This window comes from Tyto alba, unplaced genomic scaffold (assembly GCF_018691265.1).
Source record: "Tyto alba isolate M040663 unplaced genomic scaffold, T.alba_DEE_v4.0 Super-Scaffold_41, whole genome shotgun sequence".
Taxonomy (NCBI): Eukaryota; Metazoa; Chordata; class Aves; order Strigiformes; family Tytonidae; genus Tyto; species Tyto alba.
The window spans coordinates 10,567,766-10,583,493 of NW_024881317.1; the positions used below are offsets into that span (position 1 = coordinate 10,567,766).

The 15,728-nt window shown below is 35.2% G+C and overlaps 1 protein-coding gene across 3 annotated transcripts in view; it reads right to left on the reverse strand.

Annotated features, from left to right (window-relative positions):
- Positions 1–652: 652 nt before the first annotated feature.
- Positions 653–15,728, reverse strand: part of EFL1 (elongation factor like GTPase 1) — an 81,006-nt gene continuing 65,930 nt past the window's right edge. For all 3 annotated transcript variants that reach the window (XM_042804151.1, XM_042804152.1, XM_009962435.3), the window contains exons 19-20: positions 14,161–14,345; positions 653–1,212 (exon numbers count right to left, since the gene is read on the reverse strand). In XM_042804151.1, coding sequence (XP_042660085.1) covers positions 1,024–1,212; positions 14,161–14,345 — 374 coding nt within the window. In that variant the 3' untranslated portion in view covers positions 653–1,023. The remainder of the gene's footprint in view (positions 1,213–14,160; positions 14,346–15,728) is intronic.

The window sequence follows — 15,728 nt, forward strand, 5'->3', positions numbered from 1 at the left end:
ACCTTCTAAAATTCTTCTCCTTTCCTTTTACAAAAATCTAAGCAGTCAAATGAGAAGATAACTCATGCATCATGTTTCTCTTCTATCCAAGGTTTCCATTTTTCTGAACTAAAATTTAAGCCATGTGAGGACTTTTTTTTCCTGTTAGTCTTGGTCTGAACTATTTTGGAGCCTTCTGCATGCTAGACACCTGCAAACAGCAAGATGTTCTGTATATTATTACAAGTGTTTCCCTTCACTGAATTAAAGACAACATAGTGAATGGACAGAAATTTCTGCAGGAGTCTGTAAACACTCACACAGGATTGGCAGATATAGCTGTGTGCCTAGATTAGAGAAAGCAGCTGCCAGATTAGGATAATCATATGAACTTTTTAATAAGATATGTTCTAAGAAGGAAAAAAAGACAAACCCTGCTTGGTTTGCAGTGCTTAGTCTTCCACATGTGCTATTTTTGCCCTCTGATTTAAAGAAGATACATTAGTGCTTTAGATGAATGCTTACATGAGGAACGGAGTAAAACAAATAGCTTAGGATCTCCCAGGTTTACATCTATTTGCATATAGGTAACTATGGAAAATACCAGTGAGTAACAAATACATTACAGACATTAAAATAAATTTAAAACACAGAGTCAAAAACATTAACAAGCTAAATTCAGTGCATAGTTTATTTGCAACGAACTAGCTAACCAGCTCTAATTGTAATTACAACTGATAAATCAGAGAGAAGCAAATTAAATCAGGAGTTCCGAATCCTGTGATAGAAAGTTTAATAGGGCAGTAAGTTTTAAAAATTGAGACCAATTGCAATGAATATGCCTATATTTTATTTAAATAAATAAACTACTTTCTCTGTATAAAAGTTGGAAAGGCTTAAGTTTATTAAAACATAAGCCACAGACATTATAGCATGTAAGAAAAGCGGTGTCAAAGAACCAAGTCCATTGAAATTTTGAATCTGCTGCATAGAAAATAATCCATCTGCACTTAGCTGAGTCAGGAGAGAAGGAAGCAGACACAGCTACTTATTTCTACTGAGAGTTCTTTGCTTTTCAGCATGCTCCACAAGTTTTTCTTCTACATAAAGTCCTTTTCGCTTTCTTACTGCGTTCATGTACTTGCGGGCCTGGTTCTCTGAGTCTGCCTTTTCCCCAAAGTGCAAATATTCTTCCTCAGTGGTTGGTACCCAGAATGGGTCACTTGCAATGATCTATAAAAAGAAAGAAAGAAAAAAAAAAAGTAAAGTAGTACAAAGGTTTATTAGCACATTTCAGGTAGTCAACCTCTGAAGTAGAGAAATCTGAAAATAGAGCAGATAAGAGTTTCCTGGGAAGCCTGCAATTTGCTATTTAAGCAGAAAACGAGTTAAAGTACATTATGTTACACATGCCGTAAGAAGCCCACAATAGCTTTTCAAGTTCAGATGCATATATCTGCACATGATTTTTTCCTGAAAGCAAACTGAATTGCCAGTCAACAAACAATGTCAAATAACATTCAGAGAATTCTCAGTTTTCAAGAAGGAATTCCTTATTTAGAATATTATCTCACCATGATGTTTTGGAATTTATAAGAACTGAAGGTTTCTGATCATTTCTGTGCCCTATGTTCTTCCATTTCTATAAGCTGGACAGATGGTTTAAAAATCATTGTTTCTGGCGCTAACATATTTAGTAGAGCTGTTCTTGCAGCTTAATATCTCAGGGGCCCTCCTCTAGAAGAGATTTCAGATTTAACATGATCAGAAAATAACTGGATATGTCTTTATCCCCAGTTCATCCTATTACACCACACTTCTCAGACTACCATAAAGAATATGACAAAGATGTAGTTATCTTACAAATTCCTTAAAACCTTTCCTCATTTCATCCTGCACAGCAAAGCTACAAGATTTTTAACTCCCCAAGAAATTCTGAAGAGATGTTTACTCTCTACTTTTGGACTATGTAGGTTTCATACAAATTCTAGGCTCAATGCTTAACTAGCTAGCCAAAGATAACAATTTATTCTGTTATTGTTAGTGACTCTAGTATTACTTTAAGGAGTTTTAGTTTTCCAAGTGAACATTTTAAGACCTAAAGAAAAAGGAGGACAACCTCCCCACCCCCAAAATTCTAAGCTCCTAAGAATCCACCTCAGTTCTACTCATATGTTAAACTGTTGCGGGCACCAGAAATTACTCCTAAATCATTAAGAGTGATCATCAAGCCTTAAGCTTATGTAACAAGTATGTGTAATCAAATCTAGGAAATGCTCCCTAGTGAACTGATGTCTGGGTGACAAACCAAAACTGCATAGGGTGATAGCCCTGAGATTTAGCCTTCCTTCCCGTTAGTGGACAATTCAACATAAAACACAATTAAAAATTACTGTAATTAATGAGCATTAAGGAACCTACTGAAAAATAACAAGATCACCTTCCAAGAATGCTATACATGAGCATTAGGAACAGATAAAATTGACCATATTATATTACTCAGATTTTGTTCCAAATTTCAAAAATACTTATTTCACTGAAATGATTAGTAATTTCCTCACAAGATGCAGTTACAGGTAATACATTTTTACTAAAACAAAACCAAAGGTAATACTGTATCCATTTCTTAAACAAAATACTCATGGAAGAATGAGTGCAGACAAGTATCAGTTACTGTAAGAATCATGATAGTCACAGCAATAATTGAGGATATTACAATAATTTGTGAAATACATAACATAAGCACTAACATTAATAATCAACAAGGAGGGAACAAACTTCTCTAAATTACCAATTGTAGCTTAGTGTTATAAACCTATTCTAGTGTTTTTCTTCTGATAAATACTTTTAACTGTCATATGATATTTCAAACTAAACACATTTTCTTAAAGCTTATTTAAGCTACAGAAACTAGCACGAATAAGAATTAAAACCTGATGGCTTCAGATGAACAGTTTTCCCCAGAAACATCAACAATTACAAAATCCTTATTTAATACCTCATCTTAAATAACACCTAACAATATCAAACAAATTACACTTTATAGAGTTAGGAAAACGACTATGGCAGAAGATGGCTATTTTGTATTAGGTAACATTATAGGTTCGATCCTGCAAATAGTATGTTAGGCCCCTAAACCAACAAAAACAGTTCTACTTTGTTACAGTTAATTATATACATAGTCCTGGTAAATTAAGTGGAATATGACTCGTGCTGAAAGTGACATCCAATCTCAATTATTTAGGTGGGAAATGACTATGCATAGGGTTGTCTGGCTGAAAACCAAAAGCAAGCAGAGCTCAGAAATAAACAGCATGAAATTTAGCCTTCCAAATGTTTCTACATTTATTTTTAACATAAAAGGACTGTCTAACCATAGAAGAATCTGCCTGAGTCATACCCATTCTGATGTTTTGTACAGGGCCTCATAACCAATGCCTAGAAACTTAAAGCTTACATCAATAAAAAAAAGAATGGTCCTCACTCTTGAAGAACTTGAAAGTTTTACCATTATTTTATTCACTAGAAATAAAGAAAAAGAACAGTGAAGACTACAAGGGTTTTTCAAACTCTTGGCCAAAAATTGCACGTGGACTTTATGAAGTTGTAGTGATGTTCATACCAAATATCTTAATGACGGAAAAACACCAGGGACTTCCCCATTCACGATCTGCCTAGAGCTGAACAAACAAAAATTTCAAAGTCCAAGAACACATGAATAAGAAAAGGTGATTCATGCTCAATGGATTTGCTCCAGACTGTACTGATGAGGGAGATTATACAGCTACAAACTATGGTATCTTAAAAGGCTGTTACCACCCCCTTTGATGAAGTTTTTTTTCACATAAGCAAGAAAGCTAACACCCAGAAGTTATGCCCAGAGAGAAACTGTGAGACAGTGGTTCCTGAGGAATGAATACAACAGAGGAATCCAAAAGTATACAAAACTGAACTTACAGATCTAATCTACCTGTAAATATTTAGATACTGGAGTGATAGATGCTTAAGAAAATCCCCAGGTTTGACAAGACTAGCTCTTTCAATAATTTATAAAAGATTTTTCTACTAATGTTAACTGAAGTTTTGCCCTGGGTACTTCTTCCACTGATAATAATTCTTTATGCTTCAACAGGTATCCCTAGCTCTCAAGAAAGCCAACATAACAGGAGGCTCAAATGGATGTACTATTTGGTATGTATTTGCCAGTGAAAGTAAACCTGCAAACTTACTGCTGCATGAGGCTACAGAATCCTGAGTGAACCTTGTACTGCTACGTGATGCAGAGAAGCACTGTAAAGAGACATAAATTAGGTTTCAAAAGCCACCTCATGAGCTTTTCAACCTGTCTGAATAATTCAGGAGCTACATACTGCTTCTAGAGCAAGTTATGGTGGCATCTGAAAATTTCTGTTAGAGGATCACGTTTATTTGACCAGTGCGGACAGACTGCAAAAGATGAAGTTAATTAGAACACACTATTTGTATTAACACACCATGGTAAGTAATGAGAAAGAAGAAGCCAGATGTACTAAGTCAGCTGGAACTTGGGGCATCAGCTGTGCATCTCCTTTAAGAAGTCAGCCAATAGCCATGTTAATGTACCCCTAATATAACTACACAAGGGAATTACTGACACAATGATGCAAAAAAAGTAGGAAGTTTTCTTTTTTAAAAGTTCTGATTCTATAAATGAAGGTGAGGGCACAAACTGGACTGTCCCTCTTCTACTCACATCACATTAATGAATGAAAGCAAATGCATATAGCAGGTGGCATCCATCATTCCCCATACTCTGTTAATACAGTGCAAGCAAGCAAAAGGAAAAAAACGTTTCCGTATAACGCTCCAAAAGCATTGTCATCAATTTGCTTACAATAGTAGCTGTCAGAACGGTGGGTCTGGGTTTCCTGGAATCAGAGCTGAGCAGCTTTTTAGCCCCTGAGCTATTGTTTGTATTCATGGAAACCACATAATTATGACTTTGGAATCTGTGACAGAAATTGAGTTTTTGTCTGGATAAAGTCCTAAATGATTAATTAGATTCTAAATGGACCAATCCTTCTGGAATATGATGTAGCCATTTAACAGAGGGCATTTAGCAGATCAAAGCAGAAAGACACCCATAAACGTTATTTATTCTATGTTGCATGTCACTTTAAATTTAAAATTATTTAGATATTTCCACATACTAATTTTTCAGTAGAATACTAAAACATATAGCGTAAGATTTATTTCAAAAACAAAAACGTAATAGCATCTCAATTATGCTTTTTAAAAACCTTATACTCATAAACAAAAACTTCAATCAAAACAGAACTGGAAATTCAAAATAACATGCCTTTCACAGCTGAAAAACCTTTAAGTGACTCAAGCAATCCAGTTAACCTATTAAAGGTCTTTTGTCTGCCTCTCATTCTGCCTGTGTGCCATGTGTGTCTGGGAACCACTGAGCAGAGGTGACAAGAAAATTATCACAGCCAAACTGTTTGTAGCCCAAGCATAACGGACAAAAGATATGAAGAGGAACCAATATTAATGCAAAGACACTGTAAAACAATGACGTGCTGGTATTGTTAGCATTATGGTAAAGTGTATTTTAAAATACCACCATACTGTGTGTGATTTGATAACCAGATAATTCAATGTATTTTTTCTTCAGGAACTTTTTCTAGGACTTGGGAATTATTCTTTATAGCATCATAAACTAGCCACTGGCCTACGCTTACTTATTATTCAACACCAGAACCATCTGATGAGGACAACAGCAGCCTCAACTGCAAACAGCCCAAAACAAACACGGTTACTCCTCCAAAGGGTGCACAACAAAGCAGCAAGACAGCTACTGCTTCCTAGTTAACAGAACTGAGTATTTCTCCACTGCATCCACAAGGTTCTTCTGAAAATAATTTCTTTTTAAAAGTAAATTATAAATCTAGGTTTGTGTAGTAGATCACTGGACTAGCATTTACTCTGTTAGAGAACATGTCTTTCTCTGAATGCAGCCATATAAAATGCAATACTGTAAAATCAATTAAAACACAGCAGCTGATACATTTCTTAAATCTGTTATTGCAAACTCAATTCTAAAGTGATGGAAATGTTTCTTAATAGTATCGTTTAACAGTATCTTCATTGATCCAATTTATAAAAGTCTTCGGTGACATAATTTGCATAAAGTATGCCTATAAACAAATCACTAGAATTCCATTATACTTTAAAAAAAAACAACAGTTGAATACATGCTGAAGAGTGTATTCCACAGCTCACTGCAGAACTAAGAGCTCACTCTAGGTATAAATAAAATACTGTTCATAATCAAGTCAGATGGGATTAGGTATTTCAAAAGGAATGAATAGATTACTTCAAATATTCTAAGAGCAAGGGTATGCTTGAGAAAAAGAAATCATTCTAAAGCAAGATGTTTCACTAAATATCACAATTATTCAAACCAACACACCCAAACAATGAAGTCTCAAAAGACTAGTTTAGTAACAACATGCAGAGTAGCATAGGCAAAAGAGCTGTCATTTTCTTTTAGCCTAACAACCTACATATTAATTACTTGAACAATAAATGCCTGTATCTTTATCAGAGACATAATCTGAATACCTGTAATAATTAAACCATAAATTTACAAATACTATGAGTGTATTATTTTAATACTGAAAGCCAACACAGTGTGTACTAAATTCTGCAAATGATTATGTAAGCTAATCAAACTTTTCAGTAAGATTTGAGTTAGAACAGATCACTTTCAATTCAAGAAGACTTGGAATTTTAAGCCTTAATTTGAGGATGATTTATTATTTGCATTTCAGTGGCACCCAGTTGGCTCCAATAGTAATCTGGGTCCCATTGTCTAGTGTATTTCACAAAATGATGGTATGAAACAGTCTCTGCCTAAGGCAGCCTAATTATGCAAAACAAGGTTGAGAGAAGCATCAAAAGCAAACAGAAGGGATCTGCCTAGTTCATCCAAAAGGTCAGGCAGATCTGGGAACACAGCCATGTTCCTAGTAGCATTTCCCCTACTGGTCCTTACTGCCTGATGAGAACAGAAAACTTCTTTTGAGCCAAATATCATCAGTGTGCAAAATGCTTTAGTCAGACCGTGAATAGAAAGAGCAGTCTTACACTGTCAAATGAAGATTTTAAGACCAAGCAAGCAACATTATGGCCATTGTGAGCTGCTTAATAAGAAATCCCAAGAACCACTAAATTCAGTGTGATTGGGCACTACCACAAGCAGCCCTTAGCATGCCAGGAAAAACATTATGCCAAAAGCTGTTTTTCAAAAAAAAAAAAAAAAAAAAAAATTCAAAAGAACTATTATGCACTATTTCAAAGATGATATAGACTTCAGTGTATTGGAATCATTTCTACCTTAGAAAAATACATGCTAGAAATACTTCAAGAACATTCACAGTTCAATTGGTGTCCATCACTTAACAATGACATAGACTATGAAACTAAAAGGGTACAACTGATATGCATGTCTTAGATGTCTGAAGCAGCCCTGTCAAATGGAAATTACCTCTACCTTTCAGGTAAAATGACAGAACTTTGCAGAGTTTTATGTGGAATGTGACCTTGAAAAACTGTTATCTGCTGGGTTTTCAGCAATATGCTGGGTAATGATGTAAAAGTGCTTCTGCACTGAGCTTAATTAAATGGTGCTAGGCTATTTGGATACTGGCAGTGTGCTTCCAGAACAGAGAACACCAGGCAGGTTACCCAGTAAAACTGAGGTCAGGTGGGCTGAGGTGGGCTCTCAACAGTGCCCCATACATTTTTGGGATGTGGAACAGGGGCAGGGAGGAGATAAGAATCTCAAAAATGGATAAAGACTATTTTCTTTCCTAGACTCCTGTTACCTCAGATCCAGAAAGAGTCATTATCTCAGCAAGTAAGCCATTCCTTGAGTATTACACACAGTGTAATGCAGAGGTACCCAAGTGACTGGCTAATTATTGTATTTAACCCAAGTAGTTAAAGAGTCAGGAAAGCAGTGCTTGCAGTGTGGCAGCACACTACTGCCTAACACATACCATATTAGTGCCTGTATGGCTAGGTAGTTTTCCAAGTCATTCCTTACTTCCATGTGAAAGAAAATATAGGTCATAGAGCAGCGTTGCAAGATGACTTTTGTCAACTTCTAAAGCTATCTCTGCATCCCCTGTTGCTTTCCATCAACCCCAGGTAAAACGGTGTGCTGCTAGCATGTGAGTGGGAGCCACCGTAACCTGTAATGTAGAGCAGTCTGAATAACATTTTTGAAGAGATTTCTGTACTACAGCATTGAAATACTTTCACTCAGCAATGTACAATTGAAAAATAGGTAAAACTTGTTACTATTTTTGCCATTCTGCTTTCAAACCAGCCAGGATTTCAGCCCGTTCTTGAATGAAACCACAACTTAAAATCTGAAGGAAAGATTCTCCAAGTTTGTGTCCTTTCTTGCTTGTTGTTTAACCAACTGTGGGGTCTTACTGGTTTTATTCAGTGAAAAACCCTTTCATAACAGGTATCTTATTGCTCTGTAAGCCTTTACAGGCCCCAAATGCTTCCTATTCAGAAAAGAAGAGAATATTCCCTCTGCAGATTCACTTTCTCCATTTTGCTGCAGACCTTTCATCACAGTGGAAAGCATGTATCACCTCCTTTCCTGCTTAGGAGTACTGAGTGACTGTGGGAAGTGCTGAGCACCTGAAACACTTCCACAAAACATCACGCTGGGGATGAGGATTAAGCAGCAGAGGGTGGGAGGAAAAGTATCTAAAATATGCTAAAGCCTTTTACAGAAGCACCTACACATAAGTGTTCTCAAAATAAAAAGTCAAACTTTCAGTTTGTACCAAATACTTTGTGTACCAGCTTGCCTATTTTATAAAAGGCCAACCTCTATACCATACCCTGAAAGAAAAAAACCCCAACAACTAATTTTCAGCCTCCCTTTTTACCAATTGTTTGACTACCTTGTAGTAAAAATCTTGGTTTCACAGAATGCTGCCACTTTGCATCACTATAGATCAACTTACCTATCAAACAAATAAACACAATATATCTTGTTTTCAATATTATTATACCTACTTTTATACAGGCATTTCAAAGACAGTGTGAAAACAGACTCTCTCTTCATAACTAACTTGAAAAATCCTTGCAATTTGATTTCTCTCTGTATTGCTTAGAAGTATTTTCTCTCAACAGCTCTTGAGTATAAATTACAAGGTTTGGCAAAAATACAATTTAAGAAAAAAAATAAAAAGAAAGCAAGGGAGAGAGATGGAAGTTATAAACTCAATAGAGAAATTTCCTTATTTCATACCCAAAGCCATCTACAAAAGCTTCAAAAATCCAAAAAAGTATCAGATGCATAACTTTTCAGGTTTTTTTTCAGAGACAGGAGGTTTAAGGGGATACAGAAGAACCTGCAGTCAAACTTCAGACATTTAACCTAGAGAGATGTATTAGGAGTGCAGATTCCTTACAATAAAACGAGCATCCCAAAGTACTTCCTAATTCAGAGATCTCATTCACGATGTATAACGTGGACAGCCAAGGCCGCAAAATGCCTGAAGTCAGATATGAGAACGCCTCTTCCAATAAATACTGTAATAATGAACACTTGCACATTTAGTTATAAAATAAACCCATAAAAGTTCATTTTGGCTCTAGAGCCTTAGCCTTGTTTGTGTCTCAGTCAGTGACAGCTGAGCTTTAACCTTGACTTCAGTCAGTAGCTACAAACAGGAATTTGGAAATTGGAAAGAAAAAAGGCGACCTGTGGCTCTACTGTTGCATTTTTTCCTATTACTTTAGAAACATGCATTGAGAGTGAAAATTAAAGCCATACCACTACCACTTTTATTTACTGTTTTAATTAGCTTCAGATGTCCTGGCCAATACAATGAGCTTTTCATATTTGAAAGGTTCCAGGTTACTCCTAGAATTCATTTACATGCCTAAACTGTCACTGGCACAATGATGTATGCAAAGTTACAGTTCAAACCTAGTACAGATTCAGAGATTCTTAGAGTCTCTCTCATTACCTTAATCTGCTTCCTGTTTAATGCAGACCTAACAATCTCATCCAGCAACTTCTGTATTAAGCCCTCCTCTTCTGAGTTGTAAAATGACTTACAATTTGAAAGGAATGAATTAAAATTCTGAACATAAAACTTTCAGACTTAGATTGCCTCATATTCTTACCACTTACTACATGCAGTCCCTCTCTCACATTTCCAGAGCCTTAAATCCCATTCTAGACTCTATTCTACTTAGAAGGGATACTGAAAAAGAAGTCTAATTAAACGTGTTTACAGTTCGCCCATGGCCCGACCCCCCCAAGAGTAAAAGTGTGACTAATAGCCAATTATTATGGAATTAAAAAGATGCAAGTTAACAAGAAAGCTATACATTTCACAACTTTACAACTAGTAGATAGATGTCTTTGAAAATTTCTGCTCTTGCCAAGAATTCAACCAGCACCTAAACAGAAGCACAGGCATTGTTTTTTTACTACAACACAGATTTCCTAAATGGGATTACAGCTCCATTATTCTAAACACCGTGCAATCACAAATATCATCTTGTTCAAAGAATCTTATGATTAAGATAAAATGGCATGACCAAGTGAAAGCTGTAACTGCAAAGACTCAATAAAGAACAAAGGAAACAGGCAAAACCAGACACTAATCCTTGTGCTATTAATTCAAGGATTAAAGAAAAATACAAGATACAATTATCCCAGAGTTACATATTTTAAACTAAGAATTCAGAAGAAAGTTCATATTGAAATCTACGACAATATGGTCAAGAAAACCCTATACACTAACATTTGCCTATGGATATCATAAATGAAAATACCTGACTAACTTGTAAAATTAATTTGTTTAAACTGGGACGAAACTGAAAGCTCCCACTAACGGTTATTTGGTGCTGTCCTCTACAGGCAGGAATAAATTGTATAAGCATGAGAAAGAGATGAATAAAAAAGGAGTGTCTGACAAGACAGACCTCTGTACGTGCATTGCTCCCTCCCTTGGGGATGGAGCAATCTGAACTATACAAATTACATTCATTAACTGAAGAAAAAAAATGGTAATTTCATTTCCACAGAGACTAAAATGGGTTCATTTAAATGTAGGCTCTATCACTGACCTTCCTATGTTTATAGTCTACAAATCGTATTAATGAAATGTAAAAATAAAAATATGAATTAAACCCTCATTTCTTTAAACATACTTTATGCATGCGATTTCCAAGAGATTAAGTGTTTAAAAGTTTTAAAATACCAAAAAGGATCTATTTCACTATCTAAAATAGGGGTAACAATGTTAGAATGAATCTATGTAGAGAAATATCTCTCTCAGGTACTCAGCTAATGAGCAGAGCACACTGAGAAAACACCACTAACACAGAATTAATTCAGAATTGTATGGAAGCGTTTGGATAGTACGCAATTAAAGCAGCAACCGTACAGTTGGTAACATAGGAAATGCAAAATAAAACCAAGTAGCTACAGCACTCCCTTTCCATTTTTAGCACTAAGGAAAAAATACTACAAGATTACACAGACACAGTTCATATCATATTATCTTACACAATGATACATTAAATAATTGGGATTCAAATAAAATACTTGTCTTTATCATGTATATACATATACCATCATAATTCATCAGTAGTGTAGCAACGTCAAAGTCATGCCTAATACCTGATGAAACCTAATATGGTTTTTCATCTATTTGGGGGTTTTGTTTTGGTTTTAGCAGAATACAGAGAGAAAAAGAAATGGAGAAAAGCTCTACAGATTACTCATGCGATCTCAGAAACAAACCCATATTTTCTGGCTTCTCTGTCATACCACCACTAGAGATTCTGAAAATCGTATTTATTTAGCAATTCTGCTGATGATGTGAGAGTAGCATGCACTCCCTCTGCCATCACTGCACAGAGCCAACATTGCTAGTAGCTTAGTAAAAGGCTTATTTTGTCACAAAAATATGTCAGCATGACTTTCAATGTGACAAAAAAAAACCCACCCTCCCCACCGACAGATTTGGCAGGTGGAAAGGTGACTGGCTTACACAATCATTTTTCCTACTACAACTACATTTTTTTAACATATTAGCTATAATTATAATCTCTCCTGAGGGTCAATTTTAGAAAATGTTGTTCAAATCTCCCTCTCCTATGCATTTCTATAATCACACATTAACATTTTCTTATGTGACACTCATAACATCTGACAAAGTGAACATATACGCCAAGGTTTTGGGATAGAAGGGCAGGTCAGAGAGGCAAGAGGTTTATGGTTTTGCTTAGTATTGGAGCACAGTAGCTACAAATCATAAAGAAACTGGCACAAAACAATGGTTAGCTGGAATTAACATCCTTCTGACTGATATTCCTTTAGGGCACTGATATCAGAGGCTGTTCAGACAAAAAGACCAGTTAAGACACGAAACCTCACCAGCTGCACTTCAGATAAGAACATCCAAAACTGAGAAGACTACTCTATGCAATAGTGCCAACACTCATTGGTTTGAGATACCTAATCTGTTACTGGCTTACACCTAGATCCTTATACTCAAAAAGCTGTGGCTTTATCTATTTTTTCGCACATACATCTATGGAGGAATTACTTTTTTTTTTTTTTTTTTAATTGATTTTTCATTCAGTGTAGCTCAGTTTTCCCCTTCCATGGTTCTCTGTGAAGTCAGACTTAGCTACAAGAAGATTAAATACATCAGTATCAAGGGAGAAGTCCCTGGTTCACTGCATTTTGTAACACCAGTAGGGTACCACTGCCAAGGAAGGCATAATATACTTTTCCAAGTGTAATTTTTCAAGGATTCCAACTCTCCTGATAGCACATGACTCAGCTAGTTTTCAGAGACCCTCCTCTTTCATTAGCATCCACATAAAATTCCTGAGGCAGTTACAACTATTATTATCAAAGAAATACTGCTAGTGAAGTATTTAACAGATACTACCTATTAGGACAATTTAGCTACAGCAAATGAGGAAGAATCCATATCATGTGAAAAACTAGCACATACTTCAGAAAGAAACAGTGCTAAATGGACCATAGCTAGCAACAGCATGGAGTATTACTGACCTCAAAAATCTGTAGTTGTTTGTACTTGGAGACTTGACATTTGAGGTCACAAAACAAATCAGAAGATGAAAGAAAGGAAAAAAAAAAAAAAAAAAAAAGCTTTCTAATCCATTTACAAAAGTTTCTCTGGTCCTAACACCAAATAAAGGAATACCTGACTAAAAAAAAAACCAACCCACAGAAAAAAAAAAAAAAACCAAACACAAAAACCTAGACTTCAATTATTTTAAAAATTTAATGTGAAAAGCTTACACACACTGACTTTTGCCCTTGAACAGATTTTTAGCTCTTTCAGGGGACTCTTCTGAGGAGCCCTACAATGCAGGTTAGTTTGTCTTGAACAAGGAACTCTGATACACAGCTTTTTATATTTCTCCTTGAAGATCTATTATCGACATCACAGGAACAAAATACAGTGCACTCTCAGCTGATGACACTCCTTACCAACTTTCCCACTTGCATATTTCTTACACACATTCACTTTCACCTCTTCATTTCATTAAGTGACAGAGATGACTGAAAGGAATGGTTATGAGGACACCTCCACTTACTATCACCAGACATAATTCTGAAAGAATTAAATCTATCCCCTTTGCCTTTGAAGTACGAAAATATATGCTGACTTGGAATATATAGGGACAAAAAAATACCTAGGTGTCTGCTAACCGCAAAAAGGTTAACTTTCATATGCATTAGATTTATTGCTACATTTTCTATTAGTGGTAGGTTGGGGTTGTTTCATGTTATTTTTCTCCACTCCCCAAACAATTTACCAAAGAACTCATTAAAAAAGGCACATAAAATTCAGGAAAACACATTTATGAAGAATCAGTTTCATTTGTGAAGGACTTGACTGAATACAATATAAATACATTTCTGAATAGTATATCTATAAAAAGAACTAAGATGAATATAAAGCTACCTTTTTCCTCTTCAATTCAAAAATGAATTAATCAAATGCCTTGACCAAAACTTAACCTTTTCTGCTTGTTATTCCAGTCTGCCACATCTACAGGAAATAGATCACCAAAACAGATGGAGTGAATAGATATTTTTACCTCCCAGTGGCTGAACACCAGCTGCGGACTGGCCAGGCCACTAGTTCTCTTCCTGATTTCATCAGCAAAACCAAAGCTTTCTGCTACTGGCAGGACTGCCTTAATAATAAACACATCCGTCCCCTCTTTCATCTCTTCTTGTAACACTCTGCCTTCTCTTTTGGACAAGACAGCATACACACGACCTGCAAAGACATGACTTTGATGAGTTTATGGATATATTTATATTTTGCATCATAAAGAGAAATACATAAGTATTTATTCAGGAAACTTCAGCATTAAGTAAAATACGTAATTTCTCTGGCTAAAATTCTTCCTTGTAAGTGGATCAATTAAGTGGAGCCATTAAATTCAAACAAACAACATATTCTTTCAGTACAATGTGCAGAACCATATGAGTAATATTTAATAAATTATTACTACTTTATGGATCTAGATAATGCTTGCACTAGGTGCATTTTATACAATCATATGGCTGTTTTTCAAAGGGCACTTTGCCAGATTATATGCCTAACTTGCTTTATTTCTTACAACAAAATATTTGAGAAACATCACTAAGAAATATTACTGTGTTTCATGAATCATATCTTAGCTACCTTTAGAAGTTTCTTTGGATCACCATATCCCTATATGGTACTTGTCCTTGATACTGCAGTGCTATTCTAATCACAGAAAACTAATTTATCTGAAATACCACATATTTATTATGTTTAATGTGTTCAATTAGTTTTAATTAATTCAGTCTTAAAGTAGTCATCGATAATTTTTATTTTTCTTTCCCAAATTAATATTCAATTCATTGAAATACAGTGTATGTATCATGAAAGTAGCTGTAAAAACAGCCATGTTTGACTTTTTAGTAGGCATTAAGTTATTTTGTTTAAATGTTTTTGCAAATTTTTGGTCTAAGTATTCTACAGACAAATACTAACAAATATATTTGTGTTGATCAAGATAATAAAACCACAAGAAAGCCTATGCACTGAAAAAGTGTTTTGGGAATGTCTTTATGTACAAATATGAATAGTTACTAAGTATTAGATGTACAAATTAACTTTAACAGTACCTTGCCGTGAAGAACAAGTTTATATGAATTTCTAAGAGTCTCAAATTATAAATTTTATATTATATTGCACTGGAAAAACATGAATGTGCACTGTTACTTTTTACACAGCTGGGCAAAACTGACGCTTACTAGAAATAATTAGAAATATATATTACTTCATAAAACTTGGCACCTATTCTGACTTGACAGAAAGATATCATTAAATACTATAGCCACGTACATTAATTTGCATACATACTGTAAGCATTTTGTGGGATACCAGAGGAAATGTTGGAATGGGTTTATTTGTATTTGCCTTCATTTTTCAAATACAATCTGGTCCTTGTTCAGGAAATTCATCACAAGCACACAGCTAGTACAGTTAAATGTCCCTGTCAGATGCAGGTAATGAAGCATCAGTTCAGCACCTATTATTTCAGAGTTTATAGTTCTCTAATAAAATGTGGGTTGAAGTGTTCTTTCTGTTATCACTGATTTTTTATCTGCTCATGCCCTGACCAGG